General features: G+C 54.7%; 1 protein-coding gene and 1 pseudogene across 6 annotated transcripts in view; one reads left to right on the forward strand and one right to left on the reverse strand.

Moving 5' to 3' along the window:
- The window catches only part of INAVA (innate immunity activator), a 34,097-nt gene extending 32,783 nt beyond the window's left edge, over positions 1 to 1,314 (forward strand). For 5 of the 6 annotated variants that reach the window (XM_034767816.1, XM_034767817.1, XM_034767812.1 and 2 more), the window contains exon 10: positions 138 to 1,314. In XM_034767816.1, the coding sequence (XP_034623707.1) occupies positions 138 to 230 (93 nt within the window). In that variant the 3' untranslated portion in view covers positions 231 to 1,314. The remainder of the gene's footprint in view (positions 1 to 137) is intronic. The other variant, XR_004645417.1, reaches the window with a different exon arrangement.
- Positions 1,315 to 8,744: 7,430 nt separating this feature from the next.
- LOC117876584 lies at positions 8,745 to 23,915 on the reverse strand (annotated as a pseudogene).
- Between the last annotated feature and the right edge of the window lie 3,127 nt (positions 23,916 to 27,042).

A 27,042-nucleotide genomic window follows, 5' to 3' on the forward strand; every position in this document is an offset into this window, starting at 1 on the left:
TGTGCTCCCTATGAGCAGTGGGGAATAGTGCCGACCCCCGGGGGTGTGAGCGGCCAGGACGGGCTGGTGTTGTCACGCTCTTGCTTTGCTGGCTGGGATGGCTGCTCTGACAGGCTCTTTCCTTCACCCCCATGCAGGTGTGTCAGATCCACGTCCTGAAGCGGTCTCCCGAGGGAGCTCCTGTGCAGGTCTACGTGCCAGAGAACGGGGAGGTCGTCACTCAGGTCTAGAGTCTGGGCCTGCTGCCAAGCCCTCGCCAAGAGAGCCCCGCGCCCAGCTGGTGAGAAGAGGCAGCAGTGAGCCTGGGCGCAGGGGCTTACTCAGGAAGCCAGCTGGTTGCCCTGGAGGGGACTAGCAAGGGGGCAGGACCCCGGGTGCACCAGTCCTGACCACGTTATTTGGACACTGCCATTTGGAAGGACTGGATTCGTTCTGGCGTTGTCACCTTCTCAGGCGTTTCTCTTTGGACTGTGGGGTGCCTCCTCCCCCAAGAACTCCCCTGTCTGTCTGCCTGTGGGTTTGTGTGGGCTGCAGCAGAGGAGGGGGGCCGGCTTGGAGCAGGACTGGTTCGGCTGCTGGATATGCGCCAAGGGACAGATGTCCTTGCTTCACAGGTGTCATGCAGCTGATAAGAAAAGCAGCAGCTGCTGGGGTGATGGTACTTTGCTAATAGAGAGACACCTGCAGGATCATCATTATGTGTCATGGTTCAGTCCAGTGCCAGGGAATTGTCCTCTTGTTGATTCAGCATAGAAGCTGCTGGTTTGCCGAGCACCCCACCACCTCCTGGAGAATGCAGCAAGGGCAGTCAAGATCAGAGTGTTTGGGCAATTGGGGAATGGGAGGATTTGATTGGCTGCTAGTCTTGCTGCAGACCCATAAACCACTGCACCTCTCCCACAGGTACGTGCCTTGCCCCTTTCGAGGCTCTAGATCCTTCTCTTCAGTTGTATTGAAGAGAGAAGTCAAAGGAGGCCATCTGCCCAGCTGTGCCAGCAGGAAGTGCAGTTTACAATTGAACTTACCTGGCTCCCGCCTTCTAAGACCTTGTGGCTTGAAGCCTGGGGGATATCACCCCACTGTACACACCAGGCATTGGTGAGAATAAGTGACTGGGCAAAGTACTACAAGGAGTCAGTGGTAGACGACGTGGGTTCAAACCCTGCCTCCAATTCCCACCACAGCAATCGATCCCCAAGCCCAGCTGGGAGAGGTGAACAGAGCATTGGCCAAGGAATCACGATACAGTAGAACCTCAGATTTACAAACACCTCAGGAATGGAGGTTGGTCGTAACTCTGAACAAAACATTACGGTTGTTCTTTCAAAAGTTTACAACTGAACCTTGACTTAATACAGCTTTGAAACTTTATTGTGCAGAAGAAAAATGCTGCTTTTAACCATCTTAATTTAAATGAAACAAGCACAGAAACAGTTTTTGTACCTTGTTAGTTTTTTTAAACGTTCCATTGATTTTTTTAGTAGTTTACATTTAACACAGGATTGTGCTGTTTTGGCCTTTTTCCCTTGTGTCTCTGCTGCTGCCTGATTCGTACTTCCGGTTCTGAACGAGGTGTGTGCTCAGCTCGTAACTCTGAAGTTGTACTGGAGTTGCCAAGTCCTTGAGTGACCCAACTATTTGCTGCCTTTGCTTGCATGCGGTGCTGGGGATGAGAGGGCTGGTTTTCTTCTGCAGTCGAACACAGAACTGACATTTGCTTCCTTTGAGGCATCTGTGTCCAGGCACCTGGCTTTTCCCACACGTCATTTATCAGGGTGCGCCATATGCTTCCTGTACAAACATGCCCCAGAGACTTCCTCCTGCTTCAGCCACCTGGGGTGCCCTGAACATTGGCTGCCCAGGTACTTACAGGCCCTTCCCACTGCAGTATCTGGGTACTTTGCAGTGCCCCTGGCAGGTACCAGCACCATTATACAGGGCGGGAATTGAAGCCAGAGAGACTAAGCACAAGATCCCTTTGCGGATCTAGGTGCCTAACTGCTAGTTTAGGCATCCAAGTCCAAAAATTAGATCCTCAAATCCCCCCACACCCCCAGGAGCTGCCTAAATCTCTGCTGGTGGCCATATGCCAGGCCACCTAAGTCCTGAGTGGCTGAGCTGCTCGGTGCCTAAGCCCCATGCCTCTGCCTGACTCCGAGACGGCTAATGGATTGGGTCTGGCTCAAAACAGCTCAGGCAGTGGGCTCTGGGTGCCCCAGTGCGTAGAGCCTCCCCCCAGCTGTGGGAGAGCCAGCTTCAGCGCCCCGCTCTGCCTGGTGTGGAGCAGGAGTGGCCCCTGGCTATAGAGTCACACTCACTCGAACGACTGGGAGCAAAGGGTCACAGAGCACCCCTGGGGCACTCACCATAGGGGGCTCCCCAGGCACCAATGCCCAGGGAGCCTGGGCACTTAACCCAGGGCTGGGGATTCTGCCCGGCACTTCACTGGACATTGCTGAGTGTGAATCCCCTTTGTGGGTCTAGCCCAGTGATTTGCACAGGGAGCCTGTGGCCAGCCAGGACCTGCCCCCCATGTCTCCCGAGTGCTTTACCCTCCAGATCATCCATGAACCCCCTTGTCCTACTGTCTCCCTGGTCCCTGCAGCAGCCCCCTATTGCTCACTACCCTGTGGCTTTTATAACTGCCCAGGCGTCTTTCTGTGTTAGGCTGAGAAATTAACCCATTAATTACGGTAGCTGACTGAGTTTAGATACAGCATCTGTGGCACCATTTCTTTATATTAACTTATTTGCAATAAAGTACAGTATTGGGTCCCCACCCTGTGGGTTTGTATCGAACAGCGAGGGCTCAGGTTGTCTGGATTTATTCCAAGCTCTCTTCTTTAATAAATGCTGTTGTTACTTGGGGTCCCTTTGGTATCTGAGACTTCATTTTTGAGGCATTGGGCCCCCCTCAGGCTGCTGGCACTGGCTTGTTACCGCTGCAGAGTGCTTTGTGGGGTGGGCTGACAGGATGAGCCAGCAGAGAGACCCCACTTTGACGGTCAGCCAGGTGCCTGCTCCAGAGCTCAGTGTTTGTCAGGAGACTGCAGTGTCACTGGGCAGTGAATGGAGCAGCTCAGCTTAGTCCTAGGACATGAACCCAGCCTTTCAAAGGCCCCTCCCAGCGGTGCTGGGGCCTCCATGAGAGACTCGACTATTGCTCTTGCTATACATGCAAGGTGCCCAGGCGCTATGGTGATGGGCAGCAGGAGAAAAGATTAAAATAGCTCAGTCCCAGTGCCAGCCCAGCTCCTGTGCTGGGGGAGGTTAACCCTTAGTTCCCCAGGGACCAGCCAGAGCAATGGGTTCTCAACCTTTTCCACCTCAGGATCCCCCATGACAGTACCAGAATATCGTGGGGCCTGGCGCGTCCAGTGTTGCCGAATGATGAGATTTTGATGGGGGGCCAGAAGCTCAAGGCTGTCAGCAAATTTGAGCCCTCTGACTGGCTGCCTGCCCTAACTGCCCGCCTCGTGGGGCAGAGCAGCCAATCAGAGCTCTCCCTCCCCAGCCCCTCAGCAACCCAAAGCCGTTCTCATGGGAGGGGATGGGGGAGGAGGGACCACAGAGCCTGGCAGCCCAGAGGGCTCCACTCCCTCCCCCTCCTGTGAGCAATGGGGATGGGACAGCGCCTCTCTACCCCCTCTCCAGCATTAGCTGGAGGGAAGGGGGCTGAAGAGGCCCAGGAGGAGCGGAGGTGAGGCTGGAGTGATGGGGACTAGGTAAGAGTTGGGAAGATCGGGGCTGGGACTGAATTAAGTGGGGACTGGGGGAACAGGGTTGATTGGGAGGTTGGGGAGCAGAATTAGTTGATAGGCAAGGGCAGGTGGCTGTGGGAAGGAGCCCTGCATACATGTGGGAGTGCTGGCAGCACTGAGGGCCACCCACGTGTGTGGAGAGACGGGTTAAATCAAAAGACAGACAAAAAGCACAATAAGATCTTTAAAAACCCTCATGATCGTTGGGGCCTGCCCCAGGATTTGAGATCCTTGCGGTTGGCAATACTGAGCCATAAGGCAAGACAGGGTGGTTGTGACTCCCAGAAACCAGTTTGTGAACCTCGGGGGTCCCAAACCTCCAAGATGTGAGTCCAGGAGGTAGGACCCCGGCCACAAATACATAAAATCTCAAAGAGGGAAGTGATCTGTTTTTCACACTGTGCTAAGAGAGGTAGGGGGGCTGGGCAGGCATCGGTGTTCTGGGGAGGACGGGAGTTGTGCATTACCGGTGTCTACACGCTTCGAGGAAGGGCCACGCTGAGCATTGTGGGAGGGTTTGGCAGTGGCAGATGTTTGCGATTGGCCCCCAACCGTCCCAGTGTTCACTCAGGCCCATGCAGACTCTGGGTCACTATGACTGACGCCTGCAAACACGGCCCCTCATTGGGGTGTCTCCATTTCCAGGAGCCCCTCTGGAGACACCTGATCCTGAGAGGTGCAGAGCTCCCAGTGCTCTGGCTGGAGCCAATGGGAGGCCCAGGTACTCAGCATCTCTGGGATTCATTGGCCGAGAGCCCGTCACAGCCAGAGTGAAACCTCTGTGAGGACTGGGTGTGTATCCAGTCAGTGCTGTTTGATAACATGCAGCCATGGCAAACAGCAACTCCCTGCCTGAGTGAGTAACTCCCTCTTCGAGAGACAAAACGGGTGTAGCCTGTCTCGGGACTCCCTACCTGACTCAGCAGGAGTTGAATAACATGCCCAGCACTGTCATTATTCCATGATCTGTAGTGTCGCCATCAAATACTGTCACATCCTAACCCCTGCACTCTGGCTATGGCTTCACTACAAAATCGGAGGTGTTTGTATACAATGAGAGCCCTCTGGATGTAAAACCTTAGTGGAGACAAGGCCAGGTGGTTTCTACCTTGGTGTAGCTAGTTGAGTTCAGCCTCACGTGGGGTGTGGGTGTCGCAGTTGCAGGGCTGGCTGCCCCTCTGTCCGTTTCCTGGCCTCTGAGTGCATCCCTCAGGTGGCAGGTCTTGGGCCTTGACGTCTCCTGGGCTGGAATCACAAGCTTCTCCGACTCAGACCAGGCCATGGACTGCAGTACCCTGGGCATTGCTGGTGCTTACCCAGCAGGTCTGACCGGCTCGGTGCCTATGGATCGTCCTTCGGGAGCCAGGGCCCACGGGATAACAGTGTGACCAGGCAGCGCTCACACCACAGTGCAATAGTGATAAAGCACTTAGAGAAAAAAGGCTTTTAAAAACCACAAACAGTGACAACAGACGCCAACCTTATCTAACGACGTGCCACCCCATGGGAACCCAAGCAGGACTCTGTCAGAGCGTCGCAGCGTCTGGTCTAGGTCCCGGCCCGCAAGCAGGCTCTTGGGAGTGACCCCTTCAGTGGGCCAGGACCCACACAGTTCCGCCAGGGCAGGCCCGTGGCCACCACAATGCCAGGACTGGACCTTTGGCACCAGCAAGCCTTGTATCTCTCTGTGGCTCCCTGCAGCGAACCCAGCCAAGGCAGACGTGTCCTGTCTCCAGTGCTCCCGGGAGTATTTTCCATGACACAGGAGCCAGACAAGGTAACTACTGATCAGTCACCTGGCTGCAGAGTCTGAATGGTCAGAGGTTCGCAGAGGGGCAGGAGTGAACCATAGCCCACCCTGGCCAAGCCGGTGCCAGCCAGCCAAGTCGTGATGGACTCCGCCTCCAGCTCTCACTTCCGTCCTCTCTGTCTCCCCCGGTCACAGCCCCTGGCTCATCTTTGTTCAATCCATCTAATTTTCAGTTTAAAATGACGCTTGAGAGTCCCGCTGGCCCTTTCTACAGCTGCTCAGTGTCGGTGAAACCCACATTAACTCAGGACGAGTCTTTGTGTCCCTCTCGTGGCAGCACCTTGTACAGCAGATTATAAATCAGCTATAGCCTCTAAGCCAGAGTTCTCAACTTTTTCCTCCCCCTAACATGCTATAAAAACTCCACGGCCTGCCGGTGCCACAACTGTTTTTCTGCATATAAAAGCCAGGACTAGCATTAGGGTGTAGCAAGCAGGGCAGCTGCCCAGGGCCCCACACCACAGGGGTCCCCACAAAGCTAAGTTGTTCAGGCTTCAGCCCCAGGAGGCAGGGCTGGGAGCCCTGGGCTTCAGCCCCATACAGTGGGGCTTCAGCTTTCTGCCCTGGGTCCCAGCAAGTCTAACACTGGCCCTGCTTGGCGGCCCCCCGGAAACCTGCTCACGGCCTCGCCCCGGGGGCCCCGGACCCCTGGTGCAGAAGACCAGGCAAAGAGACAGCGCGTGTTGGCCAGCACATGGACAGAAGACGTAAAGGAAGGACAAACTCAGCACCTGGATTTACCTTCCCGGTTCCAGGCTGCTGCTCAGCAGGACGTGCGCCTCCCTGCCCTGGGAGATCAGCTGCTCCCACGATAGGGAAATTCTCCCCCTGCACCCAGAACAAGTAGGAACCTGTTATTAGAAACCAAACCCAGCTAAAGGGAAGCACCAGGCTGTGCTCATCCTTACCAGCTATTTCTCTTAGTGGCCAGTCGGGGTAATGCACAGAGTGTATCCGACCTGGAGCAGCAGTGACACCGAGTGGCCTTTTGGGGTGATGCACAGACTCTTTCCCCCAGAGCAGCAGTGACACCTGGTGGCCATTTGGGTGATGCACAGACTCTTTCCCCCGGAGCAGCAGTGACACCCGGTGGCCAGTCGGGGTAATGCACAAAGAGTGTTTCCCAGAGAGGAGTAGTGACAAGCTGTGGCCAGCAGGGGCAGCACCAGCCTCTTCCCTGTGGGGGGCTGAAGTAGACAGAAAATGCTGGCACCTGCTCCCCCCACCCGCCATGAGTCCTGGCTGCTCTCTGTGGCCCCACCCCCTGCAGCTCCTCAGTAAATATCAGCCCTGCCTCCTCCCCTCTGGGGCCCCGCCCCCTGCCCAGGTCAGAGGCCAGAAGCCAGAGCCGGGAGGGGCAGCTGCTGTGCTCGCTGCTGCCATGGTGTGGGCAGCTGCAGCGCTGCCCCGTCTTGTCCTCCTGCTGCTTGGGGCTGTGACTGCTCCTCAGCTCCCTGCCGCCCTTCAACTGCTCGCAGCCCGTAGAGCTGCCTGGGTGCGGGGGCCGGACCCGGTGCCAGCAGAGTCCCCGGGGAACAGCGACCATGGCGGGCAGGACCCAGGAGCCTGGGCTGCAGCAGGTCAGTCCAGGGAGCTGTACAGAGCCCGGGACCCTGCACCGGCCCTTGGTGATGCACCCTGGTTGGAGACACAGGCCAGGCCCTACTCTTGGGCACCCCCTGATGACCTCTGAAGCAGGCCACAGTCAGTAGAATCTCACCCAGGCAGGGCCGGCTCTAGGCACCAGCAAACCAAGCACGTGCTTGGGGCGGCACATGTTCAAGGGCGGCATTCCGGACACCCTTTTTTTTTTTTTTTTTTTTTTGCTTCCAGAGAAAAGCCTAGAGCTGGCCCTGGCAGCAGCAGCATGTCATGTGTGTGTGGCACCCTGGGGCTGCTGCGGTTCGCGCCGCGGGGGAGCAGCGCTGCACCTTGTGGCTGGGCCAGGCAGGCTCCGAGTGGGAGACACTCGGGCTGGGGGCCGCCCCATGGGGCACATGGAGCCGCCTGCAGGTGCCGCAGGGCGGCCGCCCCCCAGCACCGCAGCCGGGGCTAGGCGAAGCGGCCCGAGTCGCCCACGGACTGTGGCAGGGTGGCCAGAAGCAGCAGCAGCAGGGCCATAGAGGGTGGGGCGCTGCCTTGCGGGGCCCGCGTCCCACTCTCCGGGGCTCCGCTCCCTCTGGGGCTACCCTGCTCTGGCTCCTCAGCCCCCTGCCGGGGCGGTCCCCCGGCTCTGTCCTCCCGGGTCCCGGCTGGTCCTGGAGGCGGGAGCCCCGGCTGGAGGGACCCTGGGCCAGGGCCGCCCAGAGGATTCAGGGGGCCTGGGGCAAAGCGGGGGAGCGGACATACTCACCGGGCGGTGCTCCGAGTCTGCGGCGGCAGGTCCTTCAGTCACTCCACGTCTCCAGCAGCACTGAGGGGCCCACCACCGAAGTGCCGCCGAAGACCCAGACCGCCGCCAGGTAAGTAAAAAGGCGCCTCTAACCAGGGAAGGGATTCTTGGCCAGGGCTTGCGGGGCCCCTGTGGGGCTCGGGGCCTGGGGCAAATTCCCGCCCCCCGGGTGACCCTGCCCTGGGCTGAGGCGCGGCGCGGGAGCCCCGCTGCTTATCCCGACCCTGCCAGCGCCGGACTGGCTGGAGGTGAGGGGGGAGCAGGTGGAGTCAGCACTGGTGGGGGGGAGCCCAGGGCTGGGGCAGCAGGGGGTGCGGATGGGGGGGGGGGAAGAGAGAGCCCAGCGCTGGGGGGGCGGGGGGGGGGGGAGGGGGGCAGCCAACATTTTTTTTGCTTGGGGCGGCAAAAAACCTAGAGCCGGCCCTGCACCCAGGGATGTAGAAGGGAGAGAGATGAGGACTGAACATCTCTGGTTACAGGCAAGTGGCTCTCCAGGAAGTTACCATACCTCAGGATGACTCCATAGCAGCTGACATCTCCTTGAGAGGGCACAACGGGCTCCCCCAAGCTTGCCGAGCTCCAGTTAGATGCAGAGGCCTTTCCTCAGGGACCCCCCCAGGCTAACATAAATTCTCTCCACAGCCAAGAGGCTTGGCAGCCATCTTTCAATACTTACCTTAAGCAAATTTCTGCAGATCACTGTCTGGTTTCCATCCCCAGGGATGGGCTCAGGTGGCCGCGCCTTCTTTTGGTCTCCGCCACAGGCTGGCCATTCTCTCAGCTACCCAATGTCATTAGGAACTGAGAAGAGAAAGTGAGAACACTTGTAAGATAGGTCAGAACTGATGCATGGAAGACCGACAGACAGACAGACATGTGTAACCTGGCTGCTGCTCATTGGATCTCCCTTCTCCATTCCCCTCCAGCCTACTAGGGCCTCAAATGCTCAGCACTTGTAGAGTACATACAGCCCCCCAGGTCTCTCCACTACCCCAGCCCGCGACACCCACGCCTGCACAGAAAGCTCTGGTCCTCTAAAGAAAGGGACGATTGTTCTCCAGTTTCATACTCAATGTGGTGCCCAGTCACTCAGGATCTCCAAGCTAGCAGTGTGAATTACAGGAACACAGCTCAGCTGTATTTGTTCACAACAAGTGACTGCCTTAAAACAAACCAAAACCCTTATGGAAGTAGCCACAACTACTCGTTCCAAACACACCCACATACCCTCTCCCCCCTCCCATTAGAAGAGCAGAAAAGCAGCATCACAGAACACGAGTGAAGTTAACGTGACCCACATGTTGGGCGCTAGAGGGAGGATGTCATCCCCCAGGCCCTGCTGAACATTGCTCATTCACCCTCACCTTTGTGATCCTTTAAGCTCCTGGTCTCCAGGCTCCTGTGGAGTCAGTTTCAGATTCCACATCCTCCCCTCAGGGTCTTGCTGAGATGGCTGAGCGTGTTGTCTCATCCAGCTCCCGAGTAGCCCTCTGTCCTGAGAATGATGCTTCCAGCCGCTGAGATGGCTCAGTGGAGCTCTGAGTGTGGCCGCACATGCCTGCCATCACGGAGTACCCAAGCACGGTGGCCTCCAGAGATGCAGCATAACCAAGAGCAGGTGCCATTTCATCTTGGGCAACTGGTACCTGAAGAGGGTGCAAAGGTCAAACAGGAAAAAGCCAGGAGTTCAAGTTCACAAGTAACCTTTGTCTCCATTGGTCCCTCTCCTCCCCTCCTTAAAAAAGAGCTCAAGCCATTCCTACTCATTCTCCCACCTAGAGGAAAATGAGCTTCTGGGGACTGGATGGAGAGGAGGATGGAGAGTTATCTTTCAGCCACTAAACTGCCCCCTGAGAGAGGCATCAGGTGGGACTCCTGAGGCTCAGGATGGATGGGCTTTGTGCATGGTCTTAAGCATAGTGAAGACCCATGTTTCGATGCTCAGGCCTTCAAGTTTTGTCTCCTCAGAGGAGCCAATGCCCCAGTGTGGTGCTAGGAGACGGTATGTTTGTATAGTTGCCATTATTTGGCGAGACGTATCTTAAGTGCATGGATCTCATAGCACAACATGGTTCTCCCCCTCCTCCTCCGTCCTCCAGCCAGGGGCATCTGGCAAAATCCCATCCCCCCTCTCTAAATTCTCCATGACGTGTCAGCTGGACACTGCATCATCTTCACTAACTTCCTATCCTACTGCTGTGACCTGTTGAACCCCCCAAAGGCAGCTGCATTTCAGTGATGGCAATGTGCTTTGAGATCCTTTGTGGGGTGATGCTACATGACTGCACGTAATTATTCAGCACAAATAGATTCCTTCGTATATGAGGTCCCTGGCAGGACCAAGCATCATGACACCCATACCCGTATTAACCACTAGCAGCCCACAAGTTTGGGGGAGAGCTCCCCCATCACCAGTCACCTTGGAAACTCCCGAGATGATCACTGTGCTGCGTTTTGTAGGGGTCTTCTTTGCAGGTTTGTTATTCGTTTCAGTCAACTGTCTGATCGCTGTCTCAGCCACAGGATCCAAGCCATGGACATGTGACTGTCCCCTAAACACAAAAAAGGAAACTGTGACAGGTCCCCCCCGAGGTGCTACCTGGAACTGAGGTACAGCTAACTCCTCTGTCTCACCAATCTGGGTTTCCTCGAGCACTGTGACCTTGTGACAGTCCAAGCTTGCCCTCACACCAACATCCACAGGCAGGGCCCACACCCAGCTCTGTTCATGGATGTTCTGGCCAGCCATTGCATGAACCAAGAATAGAGCCAAATACCAGCCAAAATACCCCCAGCTTCCCCATTGCTGAACTGTCCTGCCCTGGTCAAAAGCCTGCCCAGTGTGAATGAATTACAATTACCCAGTTTGCCCCTCCCTCAATGTGGAGAGGAATATGCACAAAACCTTTGTTAACTGAGCTGAGATTTTTCCCAAACACTTCACTCAAACCGCACTGTTTTAGGTAAGACACATAAAACAGATTTATTAACGACAAATAGATAGATTGTAAGTGATTATAAGTAATAGCAAACAGATCAAAGATAGTTACCTAAGAAATAAACAAAATCGCAGTCTAAGTCATATAGACTAGATAGCATTTGAATCAAGCTGTATCTCACACTGTTAGACAGTACAAACAGTCCATCAGGCTTCCATACACAGGCTAGAAATCCTTTAGCTTGGGACCTGCACTTCACCCAGTTCAGTCTTTGTTCCTCAGGTGTTTCCAGGTGTTCTCTTGTGTGGGGAGAGGGGCCCTGCAGTGATGTCACTTCCCCCTTATATAGTTTCTTCCATAGGGAGGGAACCCCTTTGTTCCCAGCTCAATTTGTGGAAAAATATAGGTACCAAAATGGAGTTCAGTATCATCTGATTTGGTCACCAACCCTTGTCTGCTCCTGATGAGTCATTGTCCATAGGCTGACTAAAGTGTCCAGAGATGAGGATACGCTCTTTCATGGTCCACTGTCTTTGCTGATGGGCCATTAGCACTGTCTAGCTTCTTCATTGTTGTACCTGAAAGGCCAGTGGTGGGTGTTTCCAACCTCACAACATCTTTCAGTAACACACACACAGCAAAACTTCATACACAATGACTGCACATACAGTCCAACAGGATATTAATGTGAACAGATCCAGACTTTTAGAACGATACCTCCCAAGGCAAACTTTGTACAAAACACATCATAATTATATGACAGTGGTGAATATGGGGGTGCCAGGGTGTTGCTGAAACACCCCACAGACATGACTGCAGCGCTCCTGAGCAGAGATAATTCACCTCCAGACTGAGATGCATTACATGGAGAAACAGGCCCAGGAAGAAGAGTATCCACAGCCTTTCCTGCATCACTCTGGCGAAGGAAGTCTTGGAAGAGTCGACAGCTGAACTGCAAGACTTCAAAATTCAGAGTCTGAGCCGCTCCTGGGCATCAAAGTTCCCTTAGCACTTTTTGTAAATTATTAGGAGTTTGGTTGCCTGTATCCTGGCACAAATGACTAACTCTGGTAATTCCACTTGGCCTCCCTAAATCCACCATGCAGTTCCAAATGGATATGAGATTCTGCTTCACTTCCTGTCCTAAATGGTCGTGAAGACTTGTTGTGTCCTGTTAAGCAGCTGGTGTGTTCTAACCCAGAGGTGAGAAGCAATCCCTGTGGATACAGCCCATGAAGCACTTTGGGATGAGATGCCTTACAGACATGCAAGATGATGACAAGGTGCTGGGAGATGTGGAAGGAAATAAGGGAGTAGAGGGTTGGGTTTTGAACTAACCCACTTGCCCCCTTACAGTAACTCAGGAAATTTGCTTCAATGATTCTGAAGAATGTGAGGTTTGGAATGTGGAACCGTATGGAACAGCAGCGGGTCCAGTGGGGCCATGAGTATGAGCCACATTTGGCCACTGCTGATGAGCCTCACCAACTCAATCCCCACCTTCTCACTGCGAGGGAGGAGGGAGCTCCTTTGCTCCAGATGAAGCTCTGTTTCCTGTGCACTTACAGCTGCTGCTGGGGGAGGTACTGCTGGGACAGCTGCTCTCTCTCCAAAAGCCTTTTCCTCGTCTTCTCTGTCACTTCCACCTTGCATGGGGACCTTGAGGGGCAATCTAGACTCAAAAGGGAAAGAGAGTCACAAAGTTAATATGAACAAGAGCCGGGCCTCAGCTGAGGTTGCCAGGAGCCATTGTTCTATTTACCAGGACAGTCCGATGCCAGGACAGTCCCCCTGAGCTCTGGGGAGGGCTAGGGCTGCGTTAGGACACCTGTCGTGCAGCTGCTGGAGAGTCAGCAGGAGACATTGGGTGAGGAATGGAGCCCCCCAGGGCAGGGGCCATTCAGGAGACCCAGCATGGAGGGAATCAGGCCTGGGATGCTCTGCAGCAGCTGCTGCCACACAGACCTTGAAGAGATGAGCCACGAAACCCACACAAAGCTGGCCCCTGGCACACAGCTCTGTAGCACTGGGACCCCGTACACCTGAGCACAATTCAGCAGGGCCCTGGGCCAGCCCCACCCAATCACCCTCTCCCACTGCCACGCTCTGGCAGGCCAGGGCACAAACACACTGGGCTTCCCCCTTTGCACGGCCCAACAGGACGGCAGGGGCTTTGGCCAACACAGCTTCCCCATCAAGCGCCCTGACAGGACGAGGGGGGAGTCTGGTGCTAACCCTTGTGCACTGTCGCTGAGAGTCTCCAGGCCCATGTTGTGGAGACACAGAACACAAAAACAATTCTTGCCCAGGGAGCTTATGGGCTCAGCAGTGGACGCTGCTGGATCCGTGACCGAGTGGCAGGGGACACTGATCGGCAGCTGGCGTGGGAGTGGGGTAAGCCGGGCCCATTGCCACGCAGAGCTCCATTAGCTACGCGCTCACCCATGGGTCTGCACTCCCGCGAGGCACATTTGCTGCTGCTTGCAAATACAGGTGTGATAATGAAGGGAGAGGGGGGTAGCTCCCTTTGATGGACACCCAGCTAACCAATTAGCTGTAAAATCCCTCTTGGTGGCTGTTCTCTACTTGCTTTACCTGTAAAGGGTTAAAAAGTTCCCCCAGGAAACATAGGTGCCGACTATGTTTCCCATGGGGAAAAATTAGTGGGTGCTCTGCACCAACCAGCAGCCAAGCTCCCCGCCCTGCCCCCCCTCCCCAGCTCACCTCACCTCCACCTCCTCCCCTGAGAGCGCTGTGTCCCCCGCTTCTTCTCCCAGCACTTCCCGCTGCAAACCAGCTGTTTTGTGGCATAACAAGCTCTGGGAGGGAGTCGGGAGGAGCGGGAATGCAGTGCAGTCAGGGGAGGAGGAGGGGAAGAGGCGGGGCCAGGGCGGGAATTTGGGGAAGGGGTTGGAATAGGAGCAGGGAGGGGGCGGAGTTGGGGTGGGGACTTTGGGGCAGGGGTGGAGTCGGGGCGGGGCTGGGGCCAGAGGGGGGGTTGAGCACCCACCGGAGCCAGCAGAAGTTGGTACCTATGCCAGGAAAGAAAGAAAAAAAGTGGGCACCTGGCCAAAAGAGCCAATGGGAAGGCTAGATTTTTTTTTAAATTGGGAAAGAAAGTTTCCCTTTATCTGTTGTTCTCTGGGCTGGAGGGACACGAACAGCAATACTATAAGCAAAATGCTATGTAAGGTTTGAACCAGGTATGAAAAAATATCTTCCATACCTAGAAGAAAATATCGGGATAGGGAATGTTTAGTTAGACACAATCAGGTTTATTTCTTATTTTGGCTTGTGGATCTCCTCTGTGCTAACCCCTGATGCTTTTGTTTGCTTGTAATCTTTAAGCTAAACCCCCAAGAAAGCTAGTTTGGAAGCTTAATTTTTGGAATTGCTCTTTTAAAATCTAGCAAAAGCCTAAGTTCCAGATGTAATTTTTCCTTTTTGTTTTTAATAAAATTTACCTTTTTTAAGCACAGGATTGGATTTTTGGTGTCCTAGGAGGTTTGTGCAAGTTGTTTGATTGGCTGATAGCCACAGCTGATTTCCTTTGTTTTCTTTCTCAGCTCTTCCCCATGGGGTGGATGAAAGGGCTTGACGGTACCCCACAGGAAGGAATTCCCAAGTCTTCCTCCCTGGGTTCAAAGGGGTGTTTTTGCATTTGCGTGGTTGCAGCGTTTACCAAGCCAAGATCAGAGAAAAGCTGTAACCTTGGGAGTTTAATACAAGCCTGGAGTGGCCAGTATTCATTTTTAAAATCCTTGTGGGCTCCCACCTTCTGCACTCGGAGTGCCAGAGTGGGGATTCAGCCTTGACATGGTGGCAGAGCAGTGGGATAGTTTTGAACCAGAGGCACAGACCTCAGGATTTTAAAAGGACACATTTTTCCTTTTGGCTGCTTGAAAGCCAGGGAGTTTTTTTTCTCTTTCTTTTCTTTGCCGCCTGAGGGGGAACAGGCCCACAAAGGGATCACCCTGCAAAGCCAGGGAGTCCAACAAGCCATTTTTTTTCTTTTCTATATTTGTGACAAGGAAATAGTTAGGCTAGAGTAGGGCAGCCCTGTGCATGAGGCTGAGGTCAGGCACTGAAACCCTAGAGAACCCAGTCTTCCCAAAGCAGCTCGCCACAGAGAAGACAGGCCCAGATCAAGCCCAGACACCCAGCCCAGAGAACAACAGATAAAGGGAAAGTTTCTTTCCCAATTTAAAAAAAATCTAGCCTTCCCATTGGCTCTTTTGGTCAGATGCCCACTTTTTTTTTCTTTACCTGGGGGACTTTTTAACCCTTTACAGGTAAAGCAAATAGAGAACAGACCAAGAGGGATTTTACAGCTAACTGGCTGGCTGGGTGTCCATCAAAGGGAGCTCCCACCCCCGCCCCTCATTATCACAACAGGCTTGTCTGATAAAAAACACACTCTACCAGCAAAGACACAAGCCCTAATTTCAGCCCATCCGGCGAGGAACTTGCTTCTCCTGGAAGTGAATAAACAGCCTTTATATCCATGGGCTATAAGGGGTGGGCGCCTCTCTGCACCTTCAGATACACTGTTGCCGTCCACTGCTGAGCCCGTAAGCTCCCTGGGCGAGAATTGTTTTTGTGTTCTGTGTCTGTACAATGTCTAGCACCGCGGGGCCCTGATCCGGGACTGAGACCTCTGGGCACTGCTGAAATGCAAAGGAGAACAGCAGGGCTGGAGGATTTACAGGCTCCGTGTGAGGAGGGCTGGTTGGGTTGAGCCAGCAGTGAGTCCCCAGTAACACAGAGCTGCGCTAGTGATGGAAGATCTATTTTGTCTTCCCTACTTAGCACAGTTCACAACTTAGCACTGACCAGCTGCAGGGATCCTGGCGGGCCCTGGTATGGTTTTAGCAGAATTTTCAATGTTCGGGAAAAGCGAGATATGTGCAATAGGCAATGTAGTTCCATCTGGGCACCAGCCAGCTCCTTTGCCCCAGAGAGCTCTCACAGCTCACACTGAACCAGGGACAAAGGGGGACAGGAGGTTGGAAGAGAAGGTGCCCAGGGTCATTTCCCAGCTCTTCCACAGATGCTCTGTGTGGCCTCGGGCAAGTCCCTTATTCCCTCTGAGCCGCAGTTCCCTGTCTGTACAGTGGGGGCAGCAGCCAGGCCCTGCCCCACAGGGAGCAGTTAGAATAAATGCAATCGAGGTTGGGCTGTGCTCGGATGCCAGGGGGATGAGGGCCAGGATGGTGCCTAAGACAGACCAAAAGCAAGGGGGAGCTACAGAACTGGTGGTGAGAGGGGTTTGGCCTTTGACACTCTGCTCTGGGTGCCTGGGCTGTCAGACCCCAGCCAGCCACTGGCATTGCCAGACCTCCCTGATCTCTGGTGCTGCTGCTCTCCCTGCTTCTAGGAGTCACTGCCTCCCCCTGGGCCGAGACTCCCGCAGCAATCATCTCCTGGGGCTGCCATGGCACTGAGGGGCTAGCAGGGCGGGAGGCTGAGTTGGGCGGGGGGGGGGGGGGTGCTATGAAAGCAGCTTCCGTGTCGTTGCTGCAGTGGGAGGGGAAGCAGAGATGGGGCCATTTTACATCACACGGCCAAGGCACCCGGCAGCCTGGGCAGGTGCAAACAGCTGCCCGCGTGGGCTGGGAGCTGGGGGTAGGGAGAGTTCGGGAACCCCCGTTCTGCGCTGTCACAAGGAGGAGTAGCAGGGATGGAACTGATTCTCCCACTCGGGGATCCGGAGACCCCCTGGCTCCAGCTGCATGGACGCGGGGAGGGGCTCTGGCCTGTGGTCAGCAGGAGCTGGGACTAGACGAGCCCCAGTCAAGTCCGGCGGGGACGGAGACGAGGAGGAGGGTTTGGCGGGGCTGGTGGCAAGGCACGGGAAGGTGGCACAGGCTGGTAGATGAGGCATTGGGTTGGGACTCAGGAGAGCTGTGTTCAGTTTCCAGCTCTGCTGTAAGTCTTCTGTGTGAGATCAGGTGAGTCCCTGTCGCTCTGGGGGTATGTCTACACTACGAAATTAGTTCGAATTTATAGAAGCCGGTTTTATTGAAATCGGTTGTATACAGCCGATTGTGTGTGTCCACACAATAAAATGCTCTAGGTGCTCTAGTCGGCGGACCGCGTCCACAGTACGAGGCTAGCGTCGACTTCCGGAGCATTGCACTATGGGTAGCTATCCCACAGCTATCCCACAGTTCCCGCAGTCTCTGCCGCCCCTTGAAATTCTGGGTTGAGATCCCAATGCCCGGATGATGCAAAACAGTGTCGCGGGCGGTTCTGGGTACATGTCGTCAGGCCCCTCCCTCCCCCGTCACAGCAACAGCAGACAATAGATTCGCGCCTTTTTACCTGGGTTACCTGGGTTACCTGTGCAGACAACATGGAGCCCGCTCAGCTCAGCTGAGCTCACCGTCACCATATGTCCTCTGGGTGCCGGCAGACGTGGGACTGCATTGCTACACAGCAGCAGCTGCTAACTGCCTTTTGGCGGTAGACGGTGCAGTAGACTGGTAGCCTTCATCGGCGATCTGGGTGCTGGCAGCCGTGGGGCTTGCCTTTTGGCAGTAAATGGTGTATTACGACTGTTAGCCATCCTATTACAAGTCGGGTCATCGTACGTTAACAGAGTCTTCCCTGAGCAGCCGATTGTGCAATAGGCCTGAAGACCATCGTCATACACCGCCCCGTATTTGCTGCCAAGCACCCAGAAAGATGCCGAGGGCTATCAGTCACGCTGCACCGTCGTCTTAAGATGTAAAAAATAGATTTGCTCTGTATTCATTTGCTTCCCCCTCCCTCCGTCAAATCAACGGCCTGCTAAGCCCAGGGTTTTCAGTTTAATCTTTGGGGGGACCATTCTGTGTGACAGTTGTTTGTGTTTCTCCCTGATGCACAGCCACCTTTCTTGATTTTAATTCCCTGTACCTGTACACCATGTCATCACTCGGCCCGCCCTCCCTCCTTCCCCTAGTCCGTCAGATACTACGTTTGCGTCACAGCTCATAGAGCCGAGAAGCGCCTTTCGCGCCTTTTCTTTGAATTCTGGGTTGAGATCCCAATGCCCGGATGATGCAAAACAGTGTCGCGGGCGGTTCTGGGTACATGTCGTCAGGCCCCTCCCCCCTCGTCACAGCAACGGCAGACAATAGATTCGCGCCTTTTTACCTGGGTTACCTGTGCAGACAACATACCACGGCAAGCATGGAGCCCGCTCAGCTCAGCTGAGCTCACCGTCACCATATGTCCTCTGGGTGCCGGCAGACGTGGGACTGCATTGCTACACAGCAGCAGCTGCTAACTGCCTTTTGGCGGTAGACGGTGTAGCATGAGTGATAGTCATGGGGCTGGCAGCTGTAGGGCTGCATTGCACCAGCCCCTTGCCAGGAGATGGTATATTGTGACTGGTATCCATCATCGTCGTACTGGTGTGGCTGTCAATCATGGCCACCTGGGCAGACATGCTACTGTTTCGATGATGATGGTTACCAGTCGTAATATACTATTTTCTGCCAATTGCCCAGTATTGTCTGCTAAGCACCCAGAAGAGGCCGAGGGCGATGCTGGGTGCTGGCGGATGTGGGGCTGGCAGATGTGGGGCTGCATTGCTACACAGCAGCAGCCCCTTGCCTTTTTGCAGATGATGGTATATTATGATTGGTACCCATCGTCATCATACTGGAGAGGCTATCACTCATGCTGCACCGTCGGCTGCCACCTTAAGATGTAAAAAATAGATTTGTTCTGTGTTCATTTGCTTCCCCTTCCTCCGTGAAATCAACGGCCTGCTAAGCCCAGGGTTTCCAGTTTAATCTTTGGGGGGACCATTCTGTGTGACAGTTGTTTGTGTTTCTCCCTGTTCCTGTACCTGTACGCCATGTCGTCACTCGGCCCTCCCTCCCTCCCTCCTTCTCCTGGTCCATCAGATACTACTTTCGCGCCTTTTTTCTGACCAGGCGCCATAGCTAGCACTGGGATCATGGAGCCCGCTCAGATCACCGCGGCAATTATGAGCACTATGAACACCACGCGCATTGTCCTGGAGTATATGCAGAGCCAGGACATGCCAAGGCGAAACCCGGACCAGGCGAGGAGGTGATTGCAGCGCAGCGACGAGAGTGATGAGGACATAGACCTCTCACAAGGCACAGGCCCCAGCAATGTGGAAATCATAGTGTCACTGGGGCAGGTTGATGCCGTGGAACGCCGATTCTGGGCCCGGGAAACAAGCACAGACTGGTGGGATCGCATCGTGCTGCAGGTATGGGACGATTCCCAGTGGCTGCGAAACTTTCGCATGCGTAAGGGCACTTTCATGGAACTTTGTGACTTGCTTTCCCCTGCCCTGAAACGCCAGGATACCAAGATGAGAGCAGCCCTCACAGTTGAGAAGCGAGTGGCGATAGCCCTGTGGAAGCTTGCAACGCCAGACAGCTACCGGTCAGTCGGGAATCAATTTGGAGTGGGCAAATCTACGGTGGGGGCTGCTGTGATCCAATTTGCCAGGGCAATGAAAGACCTGGTGATAGCAAGGGTAGTGACTCTGGGAAACGTGCAGTCAATAGTGGATGGTTTTGCTGAAATGGGATTCCCAAACTGTGGCGGGGCCATAGACGGAACCCATATCCCTATCTTGTCACCGGAGCACCAAGCCACCGACTACGTAAACCGCAAGGGGTACTTTTCAATGCTGCTGCAAGCCCTGGTGGATCACAAGGGACGTTTCACCAACATCAACGTGGGATGGCCGGGAAAGGTACATGATGCTCGCGTCTTCAGGAACTCTGCTCTGTTTCGAAAGCTGGAGGAAGGGACTTTCTTCCCGGACCAGAAAGTGACCATTGGGGATGTTGAAATGCCTATCGTGATCCTTGGGGACCCAGCCTACCCCTTAATGCCATGGCTCATGAAGCCGTACACAGGCAGCCTGGACAGGAGTCAGGACCTGTTCAACTACAGGCTGAGCAAGTGCCGAATGGTGGTGGAATGTGCATTTGGACGTTTAAAAGCGCGCTGGCGCAGCTTACTGACTCGCTCAGACCTCAGCGAAAAGAATATCCCCATTGTTATTGCTGCTTGCTGTGCGCTCCACAATATCTGTGAGAGTAAGGGGGAGACATTTATGGCGGGGTGGGAGGTTGAGGCAACTCGCCTGGCCGCTGATTACGCGCAGCCAGACACCAGGGCAGTTAGAGGAGCACAGCAGGGCGCGGTGCGCATCAGAGAAGCTTTGAAAACGAGTTTTGTGACTGGCCAGGCTACTGTGTGAAACTTCTGTTTGTTTCTCCTTGATGAACCCTCCAACCCCCCCCCCGACCTGGTTCACTCTACTTCCCTGTAAACCAACCACCCCACCCCACCCTCCCCTCCCGCTTGCAGAGGCAATAAAGTCATTGTTTTTTCACATTCATGCATTCTTTATTAGTTCCTTACAGAGGTAGGGGGATAATTGCCAAGGTAGCCTGGGATGGGTGGGGGAGGAGGGATGGAAAAGGACACACTGCATTTTAAAACTTTAACTCTTATTGAAGGCCAGCCTTCTGATGCTTGGGCGATCATCTGGGGTGGAGTGACTGGGTGGACGGAGGCCCCCCCACCGTGTTCTTGGGCGTCTTGGTGAGGAGGCTATGGAACTTGGGGAGGAGGGCTGTTGGTTACACAGGGGCTGTAGCGGCGGTCTCTGCTCCTGCTGCCTTTCCTGCAACTCAACCATACGCTCGAGCATATCAGTTTGATGCTCCAGCAGACGGAGCATTGCCTCTTGCCGTCTGTCTGCAAGCTGACGCCACCTATCGTCTTCAGCCTGCCACTTGCTCTGTTCTTCCCGCGATTCAGCCCGCCACCTCTCCTCTCGTTCATATTGGGCTTTTCTCATCTCCGACATTGACTGCCTCCACGCATTCTGCTGTGCTCTGTCAGCCTGGGCGGACATCTGCAGCTCCGTGAACATCTCGTCCCTCGTCCTACGTTTTCTCTTTCTAATGTTCACGAGCCTCTGCGAAGGAGAAACATTTGCAGCTGGCGGAGGAGAAGGGAGAGGTGGTTAAAAAAGACACATTTTAGAGAACAATGGGTACACTCTTTCATTACAAGGTCGCATATTTCGGCTTGCAGGCAGCCATGGTAGGCCACAGTGTTTTGGCTTTTTTAACCTTCTTAACATGTGGGAAAGGTTGCAAACAGCAGCGCATTTCCCATATCAAGGATGAATTGGGTTGTCCATTTAAAATGGGGTTTCAATGTAAAAGGAGGGGGCTGCGGTTTCCCGGTTAACATGCGGCACAAACACAAGTAACCCCCCCCGCCCACACACACACGATTCTCTGGGATGATCACTTCACCCCTCCCCCCACCGCGTGGTTAACAGCGGGGAACATTTCTGGTCAGAAGAGCAGGAACGGGCGCCTCTGAATGTCCCCTTAATAAAATCACCCCATTTCAACCAGGAAAGCTTTCTGGAGATGTCCCTGGAGGATTTCCGCTCCATCCCCATACACGTTAACAGACTTTTCCAGTAGATGTACTGGCCGCGATTGCCAGGGCAAAGTAATCATTAAACACGCTTGCTTTTTTTTTGTAATGTTTACAAATATTTACAAAGTTACACTCACCAGAGGTCTCCTGTGTGCCCTGAGGGTCTTGGGTGAGTTCGGGGGTTACTGGTTCCAGGTCCAGGGTCACAAACATATCCTGGCTGTGGGGGAAACCGGTTTCTCCGCTTCCTTGCTGCTGTGAGCTACCTACAGTACCTCCATCGTCATCTTCCTCATTCCCCGAACCGTCTTCCCTGTGTGTTTCTCCAGTGAGAGAGTCATAGCACACGGTTGGGGTAGTGGTGGCTGCACCCCCTAGGATCGCATGCAGCTCCGCGTAGTAGCGGCAAGTTTGCGGCTCTGCCCCGGACCTTCCGTTTGCTTCTCTGGCTTTGTGGTAGGCTTGCCGTAGCTCCTTAATTTTCACGCGGCACTGCTGTGTGTCCCTGTTATGGCCTCGGTCCTTCATGGCCATGAGATCTCCTTTTGGAGATCTTTTCTAATACTTTTCCATTTCTTTTACTGCTACGGAGTTCAGCTATCACTGCTTCATCTCCCCATATGGCGAGCAGATCTCGTACCTCCCGTTCGGTCCATGCTGGAGCTCTTTTGCGATCCTGGGAGGACTCCATCACGGTTACCTGTGCTGATGAGCTCTGCGTGGTCACCTGTGCTCTCCACGCTGGGCAAACAGGAAATGAAATTCAAACCTTCGCGGGTCTTTTCCTGTCTACCTGGTCAGTGCATCTGAGTTGAGAGCGCTGTCCAGAGCGGTCACAATGAAGCACTGTGGGATAGCTCCCGGAGGCCAATAACATCGAATTCCGTCCACACTACCCCAATTCCGACCCGCAAAGGCCGGTTTTATCGCTAATCCCCTCGTCGGAGGTGGTGTAAAGAAACCAGTTTAAAGGGCCCTTTAAGTCGAAAGAAAGGGCTTCGTTGTGTGGACGTGTCCAGGCTTAATTCGGTTTAACGCTGCTAAAGTCGACCTAAACCCGTAGTGTAGACCAGGCCTTGGTCTCTGCAAACTAGGGAGAGCAGGTCCCTGCTCCGTGTTTGGGTTGAGAGGCTAAATATAACACTCATGTGCTCAGCCACTGCCATGATTGGGCCAGGTCAGTGTCCAGACAAGGAGGTAGCTGGTGGCCAACATGGGCCATGTGGGGGTGATGAAAGGCAAATGAGAAGAAGCATGAGAGGTCAGGGAGTTGGAGAGTTGTGGGAATCACCCTCTTGTGAAATCAACCACCCCCAGATGGTGCGGGTCCCTCGCAGGCCTGGGGGTGCTGATCCGGGCTTTGCGCGCTACCCCGAGCGCTGATCCTGGCTCATTCCCAGGCAGCTGGGAGTGTGAGTGGTGGAGCTGCCGGCTCTGGGGATCTCCCTTCCCAGCATGAGATTGTCTTGGGGGGAAGCCCACCCCAGGAGCTGGCATTGTTGGCCTCTTCCACTGAGTGCTGGAGTCTCTGCCGCTCCAGATCTGGGGGAAGCGCCAGCTGTGAATTGGGAGCCAGAGCCGGGTTTGGATCTGAATCTGCCGGCACTGTGGAGCGTTCCGATGTGGGGAGCTAGCTCCCACCCGCGCCAGATCACAAAGTGCCACTTCAGAGCCTGGCAGGCAACTGGCTGGCAGCGCCCTGTGTGGAGCTGCAGCTTGGTCCTCCAGAGCCGGGTGCTGCTCCTCCTCTCTGCTGGCCAGCTGGCCGCAGCTCCTCAGCACCTGCCTGCTCAGCCCCACTTTAGCGCTCCTGCCTTCCCCATCTCCTCCCTGGCTGCACCTCGCCCCCTGTACCTGGCACATCAGTACCCAGCGGTTTCTATTGCCTGGCGTAACCCTGCTGCTTGTGTGCATTTCCTCTATAAGCCATTGTTTGGCTTTTTTACTGTTGTACCTGAAAGGCTGTTTTGAACCTCACAACGTGTTTCAGGAACACAGACGTAGCTGAACTTCATAACTTCACATACAATGATTGCACATACAATCCAATGAGTCATTAATGTCTAGCAGATAAAGACTTTTAGAATGATGCCGTACATACTTTGTACAAAACATATCCTAATGACATGACAGTGGCGAATATTAGGGTGCTTGGGTGTAGGGGAAAAATGACAAGTTTCATTGTGTTTAGGCACTTCGCCATTTTGTTTGTAAGGAGTTGTTGTTTGTTCACCATGTCGGTGACCTTCTTCTTGAGACAATTGCCGCCTTTTTCTTTCTAAGGCAGGAAAGAGCAAGGGTCACATGGCCTGTGTTCTGCCTAGTAACAGCAGAGCATAAAAGACTGCTGCACCCGAGAGGAGAGGCTGTCCTTCCTGGAGGCAGCGCAGTACGTGTCCTAGACAAGACTTGGAGAGATCTACAGAAGACCAAAGAAGAAGAGCCAAACTCCATAGTTCCACCTATCAGTTCCTGATTGATTCCTAGCTTACCTGTATCCTGAACTCCTGTGTCCTCACCTTGCTGTCCTGATGCATTCCATCCTTGATGTCCTCTGTTGTGGCCATTTCTCTGAACCTGGTATAGTATGTTGTGTACCTCTGTACCTTACCTGTAGCAAATTCCCCGTTGTCCTTATAGGTTTGGGACCTTGACTTTATGTCAGTTTGTTGTGCCAACCTGTACCTGTATGCCCTTTGTGTATTGTTTTGCTGGGGGGTCCTATAAGTTACTATTTCCTGTTTGAGTCACTGTTTAATAAACCAGTTTGCTTTATAGTTAATCTTGTCCTTAGTTTTCTCTCTGTTGATAGATGCGGTTTGGGGGAGGGAGTCTGCTGGGTGGGGACTCTGATGTGTGGAACCTAGAGTACATCCAGTTAGCCATAGGCAAGATCTGAGTTCCTGGTTAACAAGGGTGTCACACCCACACGTTCCTCCCACACTATTAAGCCCCCAGTAAGACTGGCTGCTTAGCCCCCATGTTGCACTTCCTCTTTGGAGACCTACCCGGTGAGATCTGCTCCCTCTTGGGTCCGGTTTCACACAGAGCTGCCCTGCCCTCCCCAGATAGTCACTCCTGTTGCCAGGTGAATGGCCTTCTGGGGGGAAGCTTTCTGACATCTCTCCCATGGGCAGCTCCTTTCCATGCTAACCTTCCTGTTTGTGTCTAATCTCTGCAGGGCATACGAGGCCAAGAAACTTAAGTTCTTAGATTGCGTCAGCACCTTCAGCAGAGCTGTCCTCACTAGGAGTCCAGAGAGAAACCTGGAAGGTTTTATCAGCAAAGCCCTCCTTGTGGAGAAGATAAAGGTGAGTAAAACATACACTGGGGCTGTGTTACCTGGCGGGTTTAGTGATTGGCCAGGAAATCTCTGCAGATTTGTCAAACTTCAGCTGCCAATCATTGGATCATGTTAGACGTTTGTCTGTTAGACTGAAGAGCCCATTATCAAGTATTTGCTCCCCATGTAGGTACTTACAGATTGTGAGCAAGTCACCCTGTAACCTTCTCTTCATTAAGCTGAACTGATTGAGCTCCTTGAGTCTCTCACTGTCAGGCATGTTTCCCAATCCTCCAATCACTCTTGTGGCTCTTCTCTGACCCCTCTCCAATTTATCAACATTCTCCTTGAATTGTGGGCACCGGACCTGGACACAGGATCCAGCAGCGGTCGCACCAGTGCCAAATACAGAGGGAAAATAACCTCTCTAGCAACTGGAGTTTGCCCTGTTTCTACATCCCAGGATGGCATTAGCCCTTTTGGCCCCAGCGTCGCACTGGGCGCTCATGGGCAGCTGATTACCATGGCTGCCAAGTCTTTTCCAGAGTCACCGCTTCCCAGGTTAGAGCTCCCCATGCTGTGAGTGTGGCCTGCGTTCTTTGTTCCTAAACATATAATTATATGGAAATGTAGATTGTTCCCTTGCACCCAGCTTCCCAAGTCACCGGGTCGCTCTGTATACACCAGTCTTCCTGCCCAGAGCCCCAACACTCCGCAGTCAGTGTCCACCAGGGAACTAGCAACAAATCTGCTCCGTAGATTTGGAAAGTCTTTGCTCTCCGGCACTGCAGAAAGCTTTCCAGAGCTCACCTCCCTTCCCCGAACGTGGGACAGCGTGGGCTGGTGGGTGGTCCAGTGGGCTGGGGCTCAGCACACCTGGGTTCTACTCCCAGTTCTGCAGTGAGACCTTGGGCAAGTCACGTCCCCTTCTGTGCCTCAGTTTCCCTTCCATGCCTTGTCTCGTCTAGTTAGCTCGTGAGCTCTCTGGGACAGGGACTGGCTCTCACTGTGTGTGTGCAGCACTGGGCACAAGGGGGCCTGATCTCAGGTGGTGTCCCTGGGTGCTAATGCTGATGGAGCCTTTCAGTGCACTGACGCGTGACACTGGGGCACTGACCACAGGCCCTGCACTGCGCTCCTCGGCTGGAGCCCTGCACACCATCAAGTCCACAGTAGGACGACCTGGCTGCTGAGCCCACGTGTTGCAGGCTCTGCGCTTTGCTCCCCAGTCGGAGCCTTGCAGGGGCTTGGAGCCCAGCTGGCATTTCCCCACATTGTCTCCCCAGGAGCTGATTCATCACAAATCCATTGACTCCCTAACTGGCATGGTGTGTCAGCAAGCGATGCTCGCCATCATGGAGCTGAGGTACCCAGCCTGCCTGGCCCAGCCCCAGCCAGTGCTGTGTGCAGTCAGACACGCCAGCCTCTTGGCATGGCCAGTTCTCCAGGGCATTCCCCCCTCTGCTCCTCCCCTATCTTCTGATTCCGCCGGGCACGTGGCACCAGGTGATGGCACTGGTGCATGTGGGCTGGCACCAGTGGGTTGGTGGTGGAGGATCTTTCGGTGCCTGGCGACCTCTCCAAGTGGCCTTATGATGATGTGGAGGAGGGAGCGAGGGGGTTAGGACCAGTCCCCTCTGGAACCCCACAGGCAATGGTGCTGGGGGGAGAGGGGCAGTTGGGTGCTGCTGGAGCGGAGTGACCCGAGTCACACCAGCAGCTCAGCGACCCCCTTTGGCTGAGAGGCTGGGCAGGTGGAGCCCTGGCACATGGCACTGCCTGTGCCATGGGGGGGTCCCCTGCTCTGAGCTTCCCAGAAGCCTGCCCATCAGGCAGCCGGAGGCAAGGCTGTCCCCAGCAATTCTGGGGCCCTACGCAGCCCCCCCACGGGGAGGGCAGGCCTCCGCAGAGGTGGGGGGGGGGGAGGGCTGGACCCAAGGCTCCATGGGGTGTGAGGCTGGCTTGCGGGGCAGAGGGGTACCACCCCCCAGCACTCACCGGCAGCGGGAATGCCCCAAATTTCCTGTTGCCCTACGCAGCTGCGTACTTTGCGTATGGGTAAGTACGGCCCTGTCCGGAGGGTGGCGGATGCTGTGGACTGGAGTTAGGCTCTTGCTGTTGGCTCAATAGGTTCCCCAGGAATGGGAGGGGGAGGCAGGGCAGGCGCTGGAGCAGCTCTTACCACTGGGCACTGGCTTCCTGAGAGTGGGGCAGGCGACAGCATTGGCCATGATCCCGTCTCTGCAGGGGTGGGCGGGGATTTGTGTCAGCAGCTCAAGTAGTCACCTGGCACCTCATTGCATGTAATGGGGCCACGCTCTGGCAGTGGGGGTGAAGGGGTTAATGCCGTCTGGGCTGTCCCCACCTTCCTGCCCCCTTGCACACAGCTGTGTGCCCTGTCTAGCAGGCTG

Source organism: Trachemys scripta, chromosome 4, assembly GCF_013100865.1.
Source record: "Trachemys scripta elegans isolate TJP31775 chromosome 4, CAS_Tse_1.0, whole genome shotgun sequence".
Taxonomy (NCBI): domain Eukaryota; kingdom Metazoa; phylum Chordata; order Testudines; family Emydidae; genus Trachemys; species Trachemys scripta.